Genomic DNA, 18,564 nt, shown 5'->3' with positions numbered 1-18,564 from the left:
CACAAAAGGGAGAATCCAGTGTTTTTAATTCATGATTGTGAGGAATGGACTCTATATACACCAATCTAAGGGATGAGGAGAAGAGCAGATGCAGCGTTGGTGATGGTTTCCACATATTCTTTGTAATCGCTGCCGAAATAATGAGCCAGCAGGTAGTTGAAGATGCCGACGACACACATGAGGAACAGAAAGCCAATGATGCGTTTTCCAAACAGGTAGCCTGGGGTGCTGCACAGATCAAATGAGAGATTTATTAAATTATGCTTACTTTTATCCCCCACCATAAAAAAAAGTAATTTTCATCGATTTACCTTTGAGAAGTTTGCCCCAGATAACCCACAAAGTACTTCTGCCTGACGAGAAGGTAGATGAACCCGGCAAATGCAGCAGGAGCTTCAAACAGATGACAAAATGTTCAGTATCACAGAAACAGTTTAAACTATCCATGATTTAGACAGCATAGTGTGATGGATTAACTTTAATAGTGAAGCTTCAGAGTGCTTGCATCATGTTTCAGAGTAGAAGTTTGATATACTTTGTATAATATATCATCTACAACAGTCGATGGGCATGGTTCATATGCAGGTTTGTTTTCAAACTGTCCCTAATTAAATTATGTCTAAAGTTGAGGTGCAAAGAATCTGTATTTAATATTTCCGACCTTGAATGTAGTGGAATAATGTTTCGGATATGAAGAGGATCTAAAAGAGTAGCGACAGCTTGAAAAATACTTGAATAAAATCTATGAAGTTCAATGAATATTTCCTTTTTGCGTTCCTCGTCCAATGCAAAATTAGATTTGAGTGAACGGCTTGGGCCAAAGAGCTGTTGGCAGAGGAATGGTATGTACAGCATAAAGCCAACAACTCACACTGTTTATTCTATTCATGTGGGAAATTCCAGCTCGCCACAATGCAGGAACTGCTACGCGCTCTGTAAATTATTTTCTAACGTGTTTGATATGATATCATAATGCACACAATACCCATGAATGTCTCAGAGTGGTAGGCGTGTTTGCGTTTCGATGTGGACACGTGACAAGCAGATGAAGTGTTGATTGCGAGTTAAAAGCACTGCTGCTGGTAAACGACATCGTTGACTGTTTATTTTTGTCCTGGTGAATTCACTCTGAGAAGGCGTGGCACTGTTTACGAAAGTTTACGGTCATTAGTAGTTACCTTGACTGAGACACAGTCCGGCACACCACATCACTGCCAGGAAAGTGGGGTAAACGTCCATACAGTTGCGACTGAAAGAATGCGTGACAGAGAAAAGTCAATCGTCTGCAGTGAGAAAACATAAAGGAAACATCGTGATACCGAGCCAAATAGTCCTGCATTTAATATGTCTGAGGAGCGGCGTTAGAGTTGCAAAGCCAGGAAAAAGTGAGGCCACTCGTTTGTGTCAGCATGACTTGGCTGTTGCAATAACTTGCAATAATCAGTGCAGTATGTTGTACAAGTCCGTGGCCTTCTAACCTTTTCCTGCCTCACACATACGAACTAATTAAAGGAATGGGAAAGAGAAATATGACCACAAAGTTAAGGGCATTTTTCCATATATAACCTTTGAAATCAAGTCACTTGTAGCGTTGATCAGTTATCATAGATTATTCGGTCAGCATTTTAACACATAATTAATAGTTTCATCATTGTGAGTATACCAAATACTCACGAGAGATTTCTTCTTGTAATATTTAAACGTGCTTTTCTTGGCTCCGCACTACATTCACTATGTGATCCTCAAGTTACTTAGCAAGATTATTCTATTAAAAAGAGACTTTCAGCCATTCGAACAAATCCCATCAAGTTCATAGTGTTGATCCTTTCTCTCACAACTCATTAAACCGACCCGACAGACAATTAAAACAGGGCTTTACACTCTCACTGACTATTTGCATCACTCTTTGGAGCGTGAAGCTCGTCAGTTTTTGAAAGTGTTAGATTTTCTCCATGACAGGATGTTGCTCAGATATTTCCTTTAGAAAACCAGAAGTGCCTTGTTCCTTTTCCAGCAACTGAACAAAACAGTCTCAGTTACAAATACAACATTTGTATACATTTGTTTTGAGCGCTGCAGCCTTTTTCTCAGAGCTCATCAATGTAGTAGAGTGTGTGGAACCAAACAACAAAAACTCATGAAAGTTGTTTTTCCTCTGATCTTGTGTTCTCTCTTTTGAAGCAGACACTGTATTTCTTTCAACATCTTTCTCTCCGTGATTCATCCGAGGCTTGTTTCTAAATTTCAAGTCACAAGTTTCTACATTTACTTCAATGAACAATTAGGACCAAGGCTGAGACTTTAGCCCGATATGACCGCAGACCACAGACTGCGGGCATGTGCAAGTCCGTTCCCGGTTTTAACAAGATGATGATTCAACCCGGTGAAAAGCTGGAGAAACACATGCCTTCCAAATGGGGACCGTGTCTGTTCCGTCATCCCAGCAGGCATTCAAATGTGCTGTGGACCAGCTTGTGTTCAGGCAAATAAGGCTTGCCTCTCTCTCAGTGGAAGTATTATTTGGGTGGGCTATAAATTCAAATGGAGAGCTCACAGAAGGAAACAGAAATAACACAGAGCCACCCATTGTGTGACTGGCAGAGACATTTTCAGTAGAAGACGAGACATTGAGAAAAGGGCACTTACTTGGCACAAGCCACTCGCTCCATCGCAGAAATGGGGATATTCTTACACTTCTCAACCTTCTGAGCGAAGAATACTTAAACAAAGACACAAATTAAACAACAGCATTAGTAATTGCGTGACTGGTCACCATTTCAGAGCTTTAAAAAAAACAAAACAAAAAAAAAACATTTAGCTTTGTCTTACTGTTCTGCAGTACACTGACGAGGGTGACGACGACCAGAAGGTAGATGTTTTCCACCACTTTGTTGGTTTCCATGTTGACCTGTGTGTGTGTGTGTGTGCGGCTGAAGCAGGTCGATGCTGGAACTGAGTTAGAGAAAGGTAATGCAAACCTAATATCTGCCTCCGTGACACCGTTCACCCATCATCCCACATATGTTGTTTGTGGCTTCCTCTTTATGTAAATGATGCTCTGGAGCGCAAACAAGTTACCTACTTCCTCTATGTTTGTACCCGACTTATAAGATCACATCTTCACCTTCACGTTTTGCATCTCTTTGGCGACTGTTATTTGTTTTATTTTTCAACCACGTGTTAGAATTTGTATGTATTTGTATGAGACGACAGAGAAGAAGAGACAGTTGTACTTTAAAATAACCCATCTTCTTAATGACATCCATGCTTCTATCACTTCTACCATTGAGCGTGAATATCACCTCACTACAAATGAATTGTGGGATGTCTCAAAGGCAAATATTAGCATTGATGCAAACAATGCCATCTACTGTAACACTATCTTTTACAGTAGGTTGCATATATACATTCTCTATACCGCTACTCCGTCTACAGAGTCCAGAATAAGACCATCTGATTTGTCAGAACAAAATAAAAAAGGCCCCCGAAGCAGGTCCGCTATTGTATCATCCGATCTTGCTGTTAAATTAGCCGCAGATTAGAAGATACTAACAGTGCGTCATCACCACCTGCCCATGGGCCAATCAGTCAAGCTCATTTCAATGACGACACCAAGACCAGCGCTAGAAACTCTGCTGGCCCTCAGGCGCTCTGTCAAGAACCCATCAAAATTTGATTGGCTGATGATACTGTCACTCAACATTTTAACCCAATAGCAGCACCCAGCATCCATCAGAGGTTAGCAATGCTTTCTTCTGCTGGCCCCAGCAGAGGAAAGGAGTTGTGATGCATTTATCGGACAAAGGAGATTTGAGCTTCACAAAATATAACCAGTCGTCCTCTGGATAAAGTTGCTAAAGTCACTAACTGATTACAGACAGATTTCAGAATCACTTTTTAATTATATATTTAAAAAAAATCCTTTTTGACAGGGCTAGCAGTGCTCTGCTTCTCAGATGAACTTATATCTGAACGAACATCTGTTCAACAAAAGAAAAGAAAATGACCTGCTGAAGCTCAGGGGAGGATGACGATGCTCCATAATCTAGATGTTAATGAGGAAGATGTACTATAATCTGAATATTAGCTCCATTTTAAGATTGATGACCTCCTAGAAAAAGAAGCCGACTTTCATTTTCATTTTAGCATACTAATGCTAATCACGAGATCAGACACAGTATGTTTAGTCAACCGTTAAATACATGATGGTTTGTCGGTGCACAGAAATGTATCAAACGTAAAGAGAACTTAAGAGATCAAGAAGTGAGTTGTCATTGAATTGAAGTGCGCCAAGTTTCACTGGGCATATTTACTAAATTATATGTTATTTCTTGGTTGGGCCGAAGGGTCATACTTCTGACGTTAAGCTCGGGTCCGCTGGTCCGGTTTGGGGATGAACTTCGGCTGAAATGGATTCCACTGCATCCCTGAAGGGTTAAGAGTCAGAAACAATGCAGCTTACTGTCAACTACGACACTCCTGCTTATGTGTGATATCTCACCGTATTCCTGCTGATCTCCAGGCCTCAACGTAAACCCTGCTGGTGGTTGTGGTCTTTCACGTGGAAACATTTTTACAGGATCTGAGGGTCTATTTACACAGTGACCATTCCAAGTGAAAACACAAAACTTCTATGGCGTTTTGAGTGTCGACGTGACAACGGAGCTGAGTAATAGTAATAACAATCCAAATTATTCATCTCGTGACCATTTTATATAAACATTAACAGGGCTCTTAATAAAATGTTACATAAAACCTGTAATAGCTTCAACTTTAAGACTTTGAATTATTTTTATTCCTCTGCAGTTGTCTCAACTGAAGTCTGCAAAATTATTAATTTATGAATTCGAAATAAATTAAACGCACAATTCATCAGAATTTTTTATTGGAACACTGTAAAATGAACATAAAAAAAAGCCTAACAGTTTTGACTGTGAACACAGCTTCTCTAATCAACCCATCCAAGTACAGTCGGTTTAAACCCGTTTTAAAAAGAAAAGTGCATTTTCAAAGCTCGTGACAACCAAGTCGAACATATGCAAAGCCTTCTACATCAATGGAAACAAGTCCACTTATAGATTTCAGGTCAATTGCACAATTAAACAGTTAAAAAAAAAAAAAAAAACACCCAATTGTTGCATTTATTACCACAGCTTAAATAAAAAGTTCAAGAGCGCCGAGAGCCTCGGCCTCCATGTCAGTGGGCGTCTGACTGGCAGCCTTGGATAAAAACTCCTCCAGGAAGTTCTCGGGGTTGGGTTTGTTCATTTCCCCATATGTTGGCAGGACCGGAGCGACAAAGTCGGTGTGGTCGGTACCGTCTTTCCCATTGGCGAGCATTTCAAGGAATTCCGTGCTGTCCGGCGAGAGGTTGCTGGCTGTGGTCGCGGGCGAGAGCAGGTCCGAGAGGATGTCGTCGTACGTCGACCCATCGTAGGTGCTGGAGGTGACGGTGCTGGGGGAGCCCAGGTCGGTGCTGTCCGGCCGGAGCTTGGCTCCCCCCTGGAGGCCCAAGAGCTTGTCCAGCTTGGCGAGCTTCTTCTTCTTCGCTTTCAGTTTCTTTAGCAGCTTGTGCCTGAGCAGGTCGGTGCTGCTACCGAGACCCGGGGGAAGACTTGAGGACTGTTTCTTCAAAGAGTCTTCATGTGTTGGAAGCAATGTCATGGTCCTCTCTGCACCGTTCAAGTGGTTAGCAGCACGAGGCGGTTTGAATACAGTGCGGCTGTTTGACCCCGTGGCACCAAAGGCCCCGTACATCTCTGCGGCTTTGGGCGGGAGACTGTCGCTGCCCTCCGTCCTGAGCTGTGCTTTAGGGTAAAGTAGTGCAGCGGGAGCTTGCTGTCTCTTCAAATTGTTGGGTGTGGAGTGAATCGGGTTCGGGTCAGGCTTTTGTTTTGTGGCGGATTTCGCAGTGGACTTCTGAACTTGGCTTAGTGGGTGTTTACTGAGCAGGTAGGAAAGTTGAGGGTTGGATACCAGCACTGGTTGCTGAGTGGCGGATGGAGGACAAACTTTGAGGGGAGAGACGGGAGGTTCTTGCTGAGTAACAGCAACACGTGGGGTGATGACTTGGGAAGCTGGCGCCTTAGCAGTGACGCTCATTTTGCTGGAAGCACGTGAAGGAGGAGCTTCTTTTGACGAGGATGCTTTGTTTCTGCTCCGGGTGACCGGTCCGGCCTGACCCCTCCTGACACACGGCTTGTATGTAGGATCGCTGGATGAGCCGTCCAGGGAGTCGGTTTCCGACGAGGCGCAAGGCTCAACATCAGAGCTGTGACACTTTCCAACGTCTCCTGCGGTGGAGGAGGCGTCTGCGGTGGTTGTGACCGCTTCACTCCGACTTGGAACGCTCACTTCTGGAGATTGCAGGTCGTCTTGCGGCTTTGCTTCCGATTCAGGATTTAACTCCACCAAAGTGAGCGTGATGATGTCGCTGTGGGAAAGGCCCTGGAAGGCGTCGAGCAGCGTGTTGTCGCCTATCGAAGTGTCCCCCTCTGCTGCCATCGTCGTGTCGGACGTCGAGAGTGCGCACACAATATCGGAGTCATTGTGAGTTGCAGAAATATCTGGAGCAAAGTCCCGTGGATCATCTGCTCCCGAGCGCCCGTCATTCGACGCGGCGACTGTCTGGTTTTCAGATTCAATAAACGTGCTGGAGGGCGAACAAGAACGAGAGTCTTTGCTCTCCTCCACTTCCCAGAGCAGGATGTGCAGCTCCTTCGCGGGCACCTGCAGGTTTTCATGGGCTTTATGGTGGGGGTGTTTTAAGTCGTCATATTCCAGCCATGAACCTGAAGGAAGGAAGCACAGAAAGAATAATCAAAACAACAACAATAAAAATAGCACACATGGGATTAAGTCTTAAACAGCTAAGATTACATTTCAGCCACAACCTAAAAAAAACCCCAGGATCAGTCATTCTCTCAGTGTGGCATTTAAAATTGTTTTTTAAATGCCAACATTTTTAGTCAATGTCGCTCATCAATATTCGGTATTATTTTAGTCCTTTTCTCTAACGATGTATTTGTTATTATTTTACCAGTGCATCAAATGTGTCATTACTCGTGCATTAATCACTCAGTTTTACAATCAGCACTAGTTTCATATCGTTAGAACAAAACATTACCAATTAGCTGAGGAAGTGTAAGTGGATGAGACACAGGACAGATTAAATTACAGCATCAACCTCTGGTAATTACAGTTGTTGAGCAAGTGCAGTAATTAAGTGTTTCATTTTTATTTGAGAAAATGTTTGTGTATCTACTGATCTGATCAAAAAAAGCTTTTATCAAAATGAATTATGCAATATTAGCTTTATATTATTTCCGACACGGTTGCTTTTTAAAAAGTCCATAATGCCTCATTATAGATTTATTACTTATATATCAGTAATAATCAAAAACAAAAATACTGGGTAAGGTTTGCTGATACTGAACTAAAAAAATAAAATTTTTAGGTTTTGTGAAATCTCAATTAGAAAAAGGCAATGAGGAGCCCTACATTGGTCTTTCCTCTGGTTTAACACTTCCACAGCCGTCCAGCAGAATGTGCTGTTGGCAAACACTGCTTCAGAGGAATTAACCTCCAGACCTCATGTGACACAACAAGGAGCAAAGCCGTTTCACAACTCGGTATAAAAAAGGTTTCACAACATGTGTGAACATAACTGCTGGTTAAACAAATCCATTCAGGGGGATGTGACGCCAAAATCAGCGACACCAATTTAAAGTAGGTCCAGGTATTTATGATTAGGTAATATATTTGGCGTGCTAATCAGACAGTAATTCAAAGCTCATTAACTGGTCTGCATATAGGAAAAGTCAGGTAATTAAAGGTAAATAAACTTCAACCAGGTCGGTTTTAAAATACCCACCATCAGAGTGACGAACCCAGGTGACAAAGTGCTTCAGGTGTTGCTTGTACTGGATGACGGTGGTGACTGAGTGGCGTTTTCCCTTGAAGTCGAAGCCGTAGGCGCCGACATCGCCGTGAGGGAGACCCTCGACGAAGTGCAGCGCAAACACAGGAGGCACCCTACCCAACGCAGAGGAAGCAGTGTGGTTCAATGGGCAAGAGAGGAAAATGAAAACAGAGAAACAAAGGTTGATATCAAACAGACATGGGGCGGATGGACTTCAGTGGTGTCGGTGGAAGCAACAAAAGAAGTGACAGACTTTTTCTAATTTTTACAATGTTTTTTTCCCCAAAGAGTTGCAGCATGCCCCTTTATTTTTTTCCCCCATTTCTTCCAGCGCTGATTTACTCAGAAGGATTGCTACAGGAGACAGTAGAGGTACACCATTGGGCCAGGTTGCAGTTCATCCCTTATCAAAACACACTCCATCTGCTCCTGGTATTTGTGAGGGACTGGCTCATCTTCTCCCAACACCTTCCGTCTCCTGTATCCTCCCTTCCTCACTGCATCCATGACCCTCCTCCCTGGTCTTCCCCTTGTGTTTTGGCCAACATCTCCTCCTTCAACCTGGCCGGGTCCATCCCATCACCGCTCGCTCCTGACACCATCTCAAACCAGTTCAACCTGCCTATACGCTCATCTTCACCTCTTCTGCACGATTCACATCCGCCGTTTTACTCCGGCTCGCCTTCATTCCTCTGCAACACAAACCACAACTTGCTCCAGATCTCCTCAACCTACTTCTTAACCCTCACCACCGATCACTGGGTCACATGCAAACATGACACTCCATGGAGACTCCTGTTTCCTCGCTTCATCTCTTAGCCCGTCTATCACCATAAACAAGAAAGGGCTCGGAGCTGATCCTTTGTGTAATCCCACCTCCTCCCTGAACGCTTCTGTCACACCAACAGCGCACCTCACGGCTTCCCTCATACATGTTCTGTGCGGCGGCGGCTCAGGACAACCTGTCCATATGTTGGAGTGCCTTTGGGCAGGACAAGTTGCTCTTAATGTGTGTGTGAGCACCTCAGCAGCTGTCACCATCTGTGTGTGAGCGAGTGTGTCTGTGTGGGACTGATGGTGTAAAAACACACGGGCGCTTTCTAATCATCGGTTGGCTAAAAGCAGTGCGTAGGGCACTGCCTCTTGACTAATGCCAGCCTTTTCATCTGACGATGTTTTTACAGAGCTTAAACACCAAAATCCACGTAAATCGTGTTGCGAAACATATACAAGCTCTGTTTATTTTCATAATACCCTGGAAAGCAGTTTGTCAAACGTCGTGCTTTTTGGATGAATTGTTTAGTAATACTGTTAATTACTTAAAATTCAGCACAGTAACCCCCCCCCTTTTTTTAAACATCTGTTTAAATACTCGCCATCATGTGACGGTATGCAGACCATGTTTCTATGATCAAACTAAAATGTATGCCATTTAATTTATAAAGCGACACCAACAAACTGATGCAGGCTTTGTTTCAAATTGTCCTGTGAAAAAGACTTTGGCCTGTGGATTTATGCTCCACCATATATATATACAGTACAGACCAAAAGTTTGGACACACCTTCTCATTCAAAGAGTTTCCTTTATTTTCATGACTATGAAAATTGTAGATTCACACTGAAGGCATCAAAACTATGAATTAACACATGTGGAATTATATACTTAACAAAAAAGTGTGAAACAACTGAAAATATGTCTTATATTCTAGGTTCTTCAAAGTAGACACCTTTTGCTTTGATTACTGCTTCGCACACTCTTGGCATTCTCTTGATGAGCTTCAAGAGGTCGTCACCTGAAATGGTCTACCAACAGTCTTAAAAGAGTTCCCAGACATGCTTAGCACTTGTTGGCCCTTTTGCCTTCACTCTGCGGTCCAGCTCACCCCAAACCATCTCCATTGGGTTCAGGTCCGGTGACTGTGGAGGCCAGGTCATCTGGCGCAGCACCCCATCACTCTCCTTCTTGGTCAAATAGCCCTGACACAGCCTGGAGGTGTGTTTGAGGTCATTGTCCTGTTGAAAAATAAATGATGGTCCAACTAAACGCAAACCGGATGGAATAGCATGCCGCTGCAAGATGCTGTGGCGCCATGCTGGTTCAGTAGGCCTTCAATTTTGAATAAATCCCCAACAGTGTGACCAGCAAAGCACCCCCACACCATCACACCTCCTCCTCCATGCTTCACGGTGGGAACCAGGCATGTAGCCTCCATCCGTTCACCTTTTCTGCGTCGCACAAAGACACGGTGATTGGAACCAAAGATCTCCAATCTGGACTCGTCAGACCAAAGCACAGATTTCCACTGGACTAATGTCCATTCCTTGTGTTCTTTAGCCCAAACAAGTCTCTTCTGCTTGTTGCCTGTCCTTAGCAGTGGTTTCCTAGCAGCTATTCTACCATGAAGGCCTGATTCACACAGTCTCCTCTTAACAGTTGTTATAGAGATGTGTCTGTTGCTAGAACTGTGTGTGGCTTTGACCTGCTCTCTAATCTGAGCTGCTGTTAACCTGCCATTTCTGAGGCTGGTGACTCTGATGAATGTATCCTCCGCAGCAGAGGTGACTCTTGGTCTTCCTTTCCTGGGCCGGTCCTCATGTGAGCCAGTTTCTTTGTAGCGTTTGATGGTTTTTGCGATTGCACTTGGGGACACTTTCACAGTTTTCCCAGTTTTTCGGACTGACTGACCTTCATTTCTTAAAGTAATGATGGCCACTCGTTTTTCTTTAGTTAGCTGCTTTTTTCTTGCCATAATACAAATTCTAACAGTCTATTCAGTGGGACAATCAACTGTGTGTCCACCTGACTTCTGCACAACACAACTTATGGTCCCAACCCCATTTATAAGGCAAGAAATCCCACTTATTAAACCTGACAGGGCTCACCTGCGAAGTAAAAACCATTTCAGGTGACGACCTCTTGAAGCTCATCAACAGAATGCAGTGTGTGCAAAGCAGTAATCAGAGCAAAAGGTGGCTACTTTGAAGAAACTAGAATATAGGTGTATTTTCAGTTGTTTTACACTTTTTTGTTAAGCACATGTTTCCACATGTGTTAATTCATAGTTTTGATGCCTTCAGTGTCAATCTACAATGTCAATAGTCATGAAAAGAAAGGAAACTCATTGAATGAGAAGGTGTGTCCAAACTTTTGGTCTGTACTGTATATCTATATCTATCATTTTTTTTTTTTATATATAAAAAAGATTTTTTCACTTACCAATCAAAGTGCAAACTACACATAGGAATACAGCACGTTCAGTCCTCACCTAACCAGCGTCATTGTCCTCTTCTGGTTTTTGCTGCGGCACACGTTGCATGGGGCCTTGTGGACGGCGTGCAGCGGGCGCCAATCAGGCATGAGATTGGTGCATGTGGAGACGGTTTTATTAACCCTGCAAAACAGAAAAAAAAAAAAACCCATGTTGGTTTAGGATTGATAGCTCGACAAAATGAGTCCAAATGACAAATGCTTAATTCTGCCATCACTGAATTGATTGCTATTAGTTGAGCTTGCATTTTCAATAGTTTCAGCTGCCTTTATTACAACACAGTTACAATTTTCCACCTGCTGTCAAGTGAATAAAAAGACCTTTCAGCGCCTATGAAACCACTCACAGCATTCCCTCGTTCATCATTATTATACGAGGTCCGGTCTTTTATCTGCTAAAATTACACCGATTTTCAATGTTTTATGAATAGTGTGCTACATACTGGTCGCTTTCTTATCTGTACAACATCAAATGTTTGATAATACACGTTCCTATCTACGCGAGTGAAATTAACACAGTTCTAAATTTCAGCTCCACTTGTGTTTAAACTCGTCAATAATGAGACCGACGTTCACCAGAATGTCTCACCTCCACAGGATGGGCAAAAGTTCACAAGAAACGAGGAAGAAGGACTTGTAGTGGAAACTGCTCAGACGCAGTGGTGCATAATGTGTCACCACGAGTGTATTTTTCATTCCTGAGCTGCCATTGTCTTTTTTTCGAGCTCGTTTGTATTTTGGTTGAGATTTTTGTCATTATTGCTGTCGCCGGCAGCCCAAACTGGAAAAGCAATGACCTGTGAGCTAATGAATACTCCAAATCAGATCGAAGGGATTGAGGATCATCGTAGTATGCTAGGGTGTTGAATGTTCGAGGATAAAATCGGTTCTCAAGTTTATTCCTCAAACCCTGGTGCCTCTGGTATTTTCAGAGACGGGGTCATGTTCTGGGTGGCGGGACTTTTTGAAACCGGTGAGTGTAAATATCGCCTGTTGTTACGCACCATCACTTGTCACCTGGTGCTGGTTTGTAAGTTTAATGATTTTGCCTTTTTTTTCTTCCTTTATTTCAAACAACCCGACATTTGGATGAAAAAACAAGAATAAACTTACAGGACAGTTTCTTCGACGTTTCACTGATATAAAAAATAATTAATGAACTGTGCAGTTCAAGCCATTGCTAAAGATTAACAATAATCCACTCCTGACACCGACCTGCAGACAAATGAGTCTGAATTAAAGACAAATCTAAGGGAATCCATTCAAGCCCACCTTCAGTGAAACAGCAAAGGCACTTGAGAGTTTTAGTTAACGCGGTACTTCTCTCCGGTCGGATTGCATTCAACACAATTAACAAACATTCATGCACAGCTCGCGGTTTATGACGAACCAGATCCATCACTGGTTGGGTAGAAATGATATTACATGGAGAATAATTTATCAGTAACTTAAAAAGAAGTGCAGAAAATGGTAAACTGCTCAAAATGATCGCCAAGGCTTCAAGATTGAACGCAAAAACTGTGAAAGAAAACTGAAGAACACCATTCGAGTGGATCGAAGACTCAGTCAACGATCATCGCCAGGATAATCAGACGGTCTGAAGTCAACTGTGAGGACTGTGACAATGTGTGAAGCTAATCTGTCAGCAAGCAGCACTGGCAAAACCTTGATGTAAAAAAACAAAACAAAATGTAAGAAGATATAATTTGCTAAAGAAAACATCCACTTTCCTCAAAAGAAATGGAAAAACATCTTCTGGTAAAGTTTTTCTTTTTGGGTCCAACAAGACAGAAGCATGGTGGTGGAAGCATCATGACCTGAGGATGCTACTTTTACTATTCCAGGGATCATGGATCACTTTGCATATATACTCAACAAAAATATAAACGCAACACTTTTGTTTTTGCGCCCATTTTCCATGAGATGGACTTAACGATCTAAAATTCATTCCAGATACACAATATTACCATTTCTCTCAAACATTGTTCACAAATCTGTCTAAATGTGTGATAGTGAGCACTTCTGCTTTGCTGAGATAATCCATCCCACCTCACAGGTGTGCCACATCAAGATGCTGATCTGACATCATGATTAGTGCACAGGTGTGCCTTAGACTGTCCACAATAAAAGGCCACTCTGAAATGTGAATTTTTTTTTTGCTTTATTGGGGGTCTGGGGACTCAGAACCAGTCAGTATCTGGTGTGACCACCATTTGCCTCATGCAGTGCGACACATCAGTGTATCAAACTACTTGAAGGGGTCATGCTGCCTCATGCTGAGAGCAAATGCCCCTGAAATGGGTGCTTCAATAGGACGACTACAAATGCACCAATAAGCAAGCAGCATCTTGGTTCAAAAGAATTAATACCGTTTCTGACACAAAAGCAATAAATGTAGAGGAATTGCAGAAGGTTTTCACATCAATCTGTGCTGGAATACCTGTTCAAAGGTCAACTCCATGAAACAGACGCTTCTCAGAATGTGGAATCCTAAAGTTCACGCAGCAAAGAGTTCGTAAAAATGCAGACAAGGCAACTCCATACTAATTTTTCTTTGCGATTTAGAAAATAATATACACTGTTGTCAATGCATGCAAATACAACCCACTTTAAGGATTTGGAGCTTCACTCTTTTTAAACACCCTGCTATTATTCTGAAGATGTTCTCAGCCAAACAGGCCATCAGACTCACCACTCTTTGGTAGCAGCTCTGCACGACCCACACTTGAACTCCCAGTGAAAGGTTGATTGGAAAAGTCGCTCCGCCCAGGAGTCCATGGAGAGCAGCAGAGGCATCGCGAACACCGGAGTTTCCTTCTGACCTGAAAAAAAACAAAACACCGGCGTGCAGAAGTTAAGAGTGCGAAACTGGTTCAAGAGTGAGTTGTGCCGACAGTCACACTCTGTATTTTCAAAGGCTTGCGTGAGTAACCGGATCAAATGTGGTGCGAATTTAAGAAATTGCAAGCATCTTTACATTTGAAGATTAAGTGTGAATCATATTTGCCTGAATCTGAACAACTTTTGCAGTTTTCTTTCATACCTCCGTGTTTTCCTTTTTTTTTTTTTTTTCCACAGCAGTTTTAAACCCAAGGTATGCCAGTATGAACTCGTCTTTTACCGATGTCAGACGATAGTGGCGGGCCCAAAAGATAACGATCAAATATTTGCATGGATACTGAAAATGGAGTCATAGTACATCCTTTTCTTGCACACAATATCTGATATAAGCTAGAAATGTGAAAAGTGGCTGATGGGCATATTTATTATAAACCTCAACACTCATATTTTTAGATTTAACGCGAGCAAACTACCAAAACAAGACACTGTAGTATTCAATACAGATCTTTGCATCACCTTAATTGCTCTGCACAGCCGAAGCAGTGTGGTATAGGAACAGTAATATCCAAGAACAGAAGGCTTGAAGGGCCCTGGGAGCATTGTGTTGCAGAGTTTGAAAAGCATTCGCTTAGACATTTCTTCCCCGCTCACAGTCGCTTGCCATGATTTGCATATTGTTCTGGAGTTAACTCTGTTCTCCTTCAATGCTGCTGAACGCTGAAAGATAGGCCAGCGAAGGAGTTTTATCGAAGTCTTTGTATTTAATAGTGATAATTAGTTACAGTGAACAAATTTTGAATTTGAATAATAAAAAAAAAAAACTTTGATTAGGAGGTGCAAATGTGCTGAAAAGTAGCTGTTGCTATAATAGCTGAATTATTATGCAGTGCTTTTATACTCAATTCAAACAGAGCTACAGAAGAATAAGAACAAATTGATCGAAACTCAGATTGTTCATCGGTTCTTGACTCGATTACAAGCAACGTCTATCGACAATGTTCTTCTCTAAAACATGACTTAACATTGATTGTCTTGCACCATTTCTACTGTGTCTTCTTGGCCACTTGACTGAAATGGAGGCCCTGTTTACACGACATTTTAAAAATGAAATCCTTTGATGCATTTTAGTGTCCATTTACACGTTGCTCCCAAGGTGGAACTTTTCAAAAACACCCCGACTCCACCTCCGTGGGCACGGTCGAAAACAGCTTTTCTGAAAAGCCGTCACTGTGCATGCGCACCACGTAGTAAATAGTTCTTCTGCACATGCAGTGGTCTCACCAGTGCATTTCAGCAAACAGGCCGTGTGTTGATTCTATGATCAAAGCCATTAACACTGGCAGTCCTTTTTCTGAAACAAAAGTGCAAAAATTATGCGTTTTTTTGAAACGTCGTAAAGTAGACGGGGCCTGACAAGTTTTAGACTGAAAATTCTAGCCTGGTGCATTCTCCATAATGTGCACCTTTTGTATGGGGTTATATCTGTGCCAAAATTCTGAGCGAGCGATGGGAAAATATGAGCGCAAAAAAATTAATTGTGCAAGCGCACTAAAAGCATTTTGAGGAAATATTTAAATTGCGCAAAGACAAACGAGATTGCACGCTCAAAAATCATTTCTGCGCTCAGATTCTTCCTCTGCGCTCAACCTCTCTCTCTCTCGCTCGCTCAAATCTCTCCACGTCCGCGCTCAAGTTCTGCTGTGCGCTCGCTCAAAATATCCAAAGCCCAAATGTGACAGACACGGTTGTCCACCAATCACAGAAATTTGGGGCGGGCGTTGAATTCTGATTGGTTACTTCGGATTTTGGAAGTGCCTCATAACCGACGAAGAAGAAAAAGAAGAAGTAGAGGGAAAAACAAACTGCGGGGGAAAACATGTTGTAATCCAGGATCATTATCTTTAGTTTTCCTTATTTCTGTTTTCCCTCGCAGTTTGTTTTTCCCTCTTCTTCCTTGTTTTAAATATTTCCTCAAAATGCTTTTAGTGCGCTTGCACAATAAATTTTTTTGCGCTCAAATTTTCCCATCGCTCGCTCAGAATTTTGGCACAAATATAACTCCATACTTTTTTGTTTGGTCATGTGACGTGTCACAAGCAACTTCTCTGTCAAATTTCCCTGTTCTACCATCTGGAAACACGACAGGCACTGTGTGACAAGTTCAATTACTACCATGTTGGTCTAACGTAAGGAAAATGTGCCAAAAAGAAAACGCTACACCACAGTATTTAAACTGAACATGGTCGATTATGCAGCAGGAAAAAAAAAAAAAAAAAAAAAAACCACAGTAGAAAGGGAGTTCATGGAAACAGTAGACTGGGCAAAACATGTTTACTGTGATGAAGACAACAAGGCTAATCGTGGATTAAAAGATGCACGGCCCAATCTGGAGGAATACATTTACAGATGATTTTACAAAGAGCTGGTAAAGTTTCATGTTTTTGAACAGATGTTGACAAAACAGTATTTCGTGGTGGATGGCCACCATCATTTCAACATCTTCCAAAACTAATGATGTTAATTTTTAGGCCAAAATTATTATTATTATTTTTTTTAACCAGGGCCAGCACTAGATGATATTGATCGAGTCTGTTAAAATAGCCCGAGTTCAACAACTCTTCCGTGAATAACAACCTATATTTCAGAAAGAACCTGTCCAGAAGCAGTTGGTTGAACCTCTTTTCTAGAATACCCCCCCAGGAGCGGAACTGACCTGCTCACATCCAGGGATTAAAAGAATCTTAAAACAAGTAAACTCTTTAGCGATGTGGAGCGAGAATCCTTTCTTCTTCCCAAACAGCACACAAACACACTCTTCTACTTACTGATGTTTACAGACTTTTTTTTGTTTGTTTAGGGTTCTTGAATTTAGAGAATTCATGCTATCTTGCTGTCTGAATTTCACACACGTTTCTGGACTTTGAGTTCTACTTTAAGGACAGAGTTACGCGACTTTTAATGTCGGCATAGACTTGCATTAAGACCAAAGTATAAACGGTGTCGCTGGAATAAAGTACAATATCACGAAGAAACAAAGACAAATATCCAGCGACTTCTGCAGATGCTTTAAATTATATTTACAACACCAAAGGTATGATTTTATCATTATGAACTGAATGCAATATTGGCCATTGTGAAGCTGTTTAAGTACTTTTTACATAAAAAAAAATAAATAATCTTTCTTAATTCTGATGCGTTTTGAACGCTTGGCGAGAACTTCAGCCATGGAACGAAAACATTACGTCACTGCAGGTTGATGGATACAAACATGAGCTCTTGGTCTTACCCAGTTTGCAGTGCAGTTTGGGCTCCAGTGTTTCAAAGACCGACTTCCTGAGACTCTGAAGAGCTTTATTGGCTTTTTGCAGACAGTGATTCGGCACCCTCACAACTCCTTCTGTTGAGAACAAATTTCAGTTAGAACAAAAAACAAAAAACAAAAAACAATTCTCCCAGTTGCCTTTTATTCTTATTGTCACTACTGACAGGATCTGACCTGCGTATTTCTGACAACCTTTACAAATGCGTCCATCTAGAAGTTGCAGGTTAGGGGGGAAAAAAACAACTACCCAAATAGAGCTTCGCACCCATATACTAGTTATTATGGGGACGTTTGGAATAGGGCTGCTCGATTGTGGAAAAAAATCCTAATCACGATTAATTTGGGCAATATTGAAATCACGATTATTTACACATTTATGTCTTTGAATTTGGAACAGCATTTATTTAACATGTTTAAAAATAACTCCTGTTAAATATATAAAGATATCTTGGAATGTAGTAGTAAAAAAATTAACTGTTGTACTGCACTCAATCTTTTGAAAACAACAAATAAATAAAATACAATAAGAGATGGATATACTTCAATAAACAAGCCCAACATAAATACTTTGACAAATTGGCTCAAAATAAAATTGTGGTGATGTAGAGCCAATGAACGGGAGTCAGAGGCGGCGTGTTCAGCAAGGAACTCCAAACTGTATTTTCCATTCAAACACTTCTCAAACGCTTTTCTTTTCTCTCATCTCTCCAACTAAAGTACTTCCACTTGTAAACCCTGCCTCGCTACAAAATAAAGTTTCCCACTACCAGTGATGCCAGTAATGCATTCATTAGTAACGCACTACTCTCATATGACCATTTTCAGTAACTAGTAAGCTAACGCATTACTATTTCCAGACCAGTAATCAGATTAAAGTTACTTGTCCAAGTCACTGTGCGGTGACCCGCAAGACGACTTTCTTGTCTGTAAAGCCGCTTTATTATTAAACAGAACCAGCCGCTCTTCTCCACTGAGAAAGACACAAGCAACACATGCATGCAGACACTGCACGACCCGCCCCCTTCTACACTCTCAGCCAATCACAGGCCAACCCACTCCAACTGTGCCTTCAGGTAACAAAAGAATTAGAACCACCTTTGTCATCAATAAACCTTAACACTGCAATAAGCCCCCCTTTTTAAATCAATCAAATACTTTGTCTGTTCAGGGGTTTTTTTGGCAATTGAATTATGACCTTAATTAATCACCACA

General features: G+C 41.8%; 2 protein-coding genes across 2 annotated transcripts in view; both read right to left on the bottom strand.

Moving 5' to 3' along the window:
* Positions 1-65: 65 nt before the first annotated feature.
* On the bottom strand, positions 66-2,934 carry alox5ap (arachidonate 5-lipoxygenase-activating protein; the record flags this gene model as incomplete). Its single annotated transcript, XM_080509560.1, has 5 exons — positions 2,830-2,934; positions 2,647-2,719; positions 1,179-1,249; positions 312-393; positions 66-228 (listed from the first exon to the last, which is right to left on the bottom strand). Exons 1-5 carry the CDS (start codon positions 2,900-2,902, stop codon positions 66-68), a joined length of 462 nt encoding a protein of 153 aa, XP_080365686.1. The 5' UTR covers positions 2,903-2,934.
* Positions 2,935-4,868: 1,934 nt separating this feature from the next.
* The window catches only part of uspl1 (ubiquitin specific peptidase like 1), a 17,204-nt gene continuing 3,508 nt past the window's right edge, over positions 4,869-18,564 (bottom strand). The window contains 5 exon segments of the mRNA XM_080509383.1: positions 4,869-6,791; positions 7,874-8,034; positions 11,188-11,313; positions 13,882-14,011; positions 17,317-17,427. Coding sequence (XP_080365509.1) covers positions 5,155-6,791; positions 7,874-8,034; positions 11,188-11,313; positions 13,882-14,011; positions 17,317-17,427 — 2,165 coding nt within the window. The 3' untranslated portion in view covers positions 4,869-5,154.

The sequence above is a fragment of the Blennius ocellaris genome (genome assembly GCF_963422515.1).
Source record: "Blennius ocellaris genome assembly, chromosome: 14".
Lineage (NCBI taxonomy): Eukaryota > Metazoa > Chordata > Actinopteri > Blenniiformes > Blenniidae > Blennius > Blennius ocellaris.
This window is presented reverse-complemented; position numbering and strand designations above follow the sequence as displayed.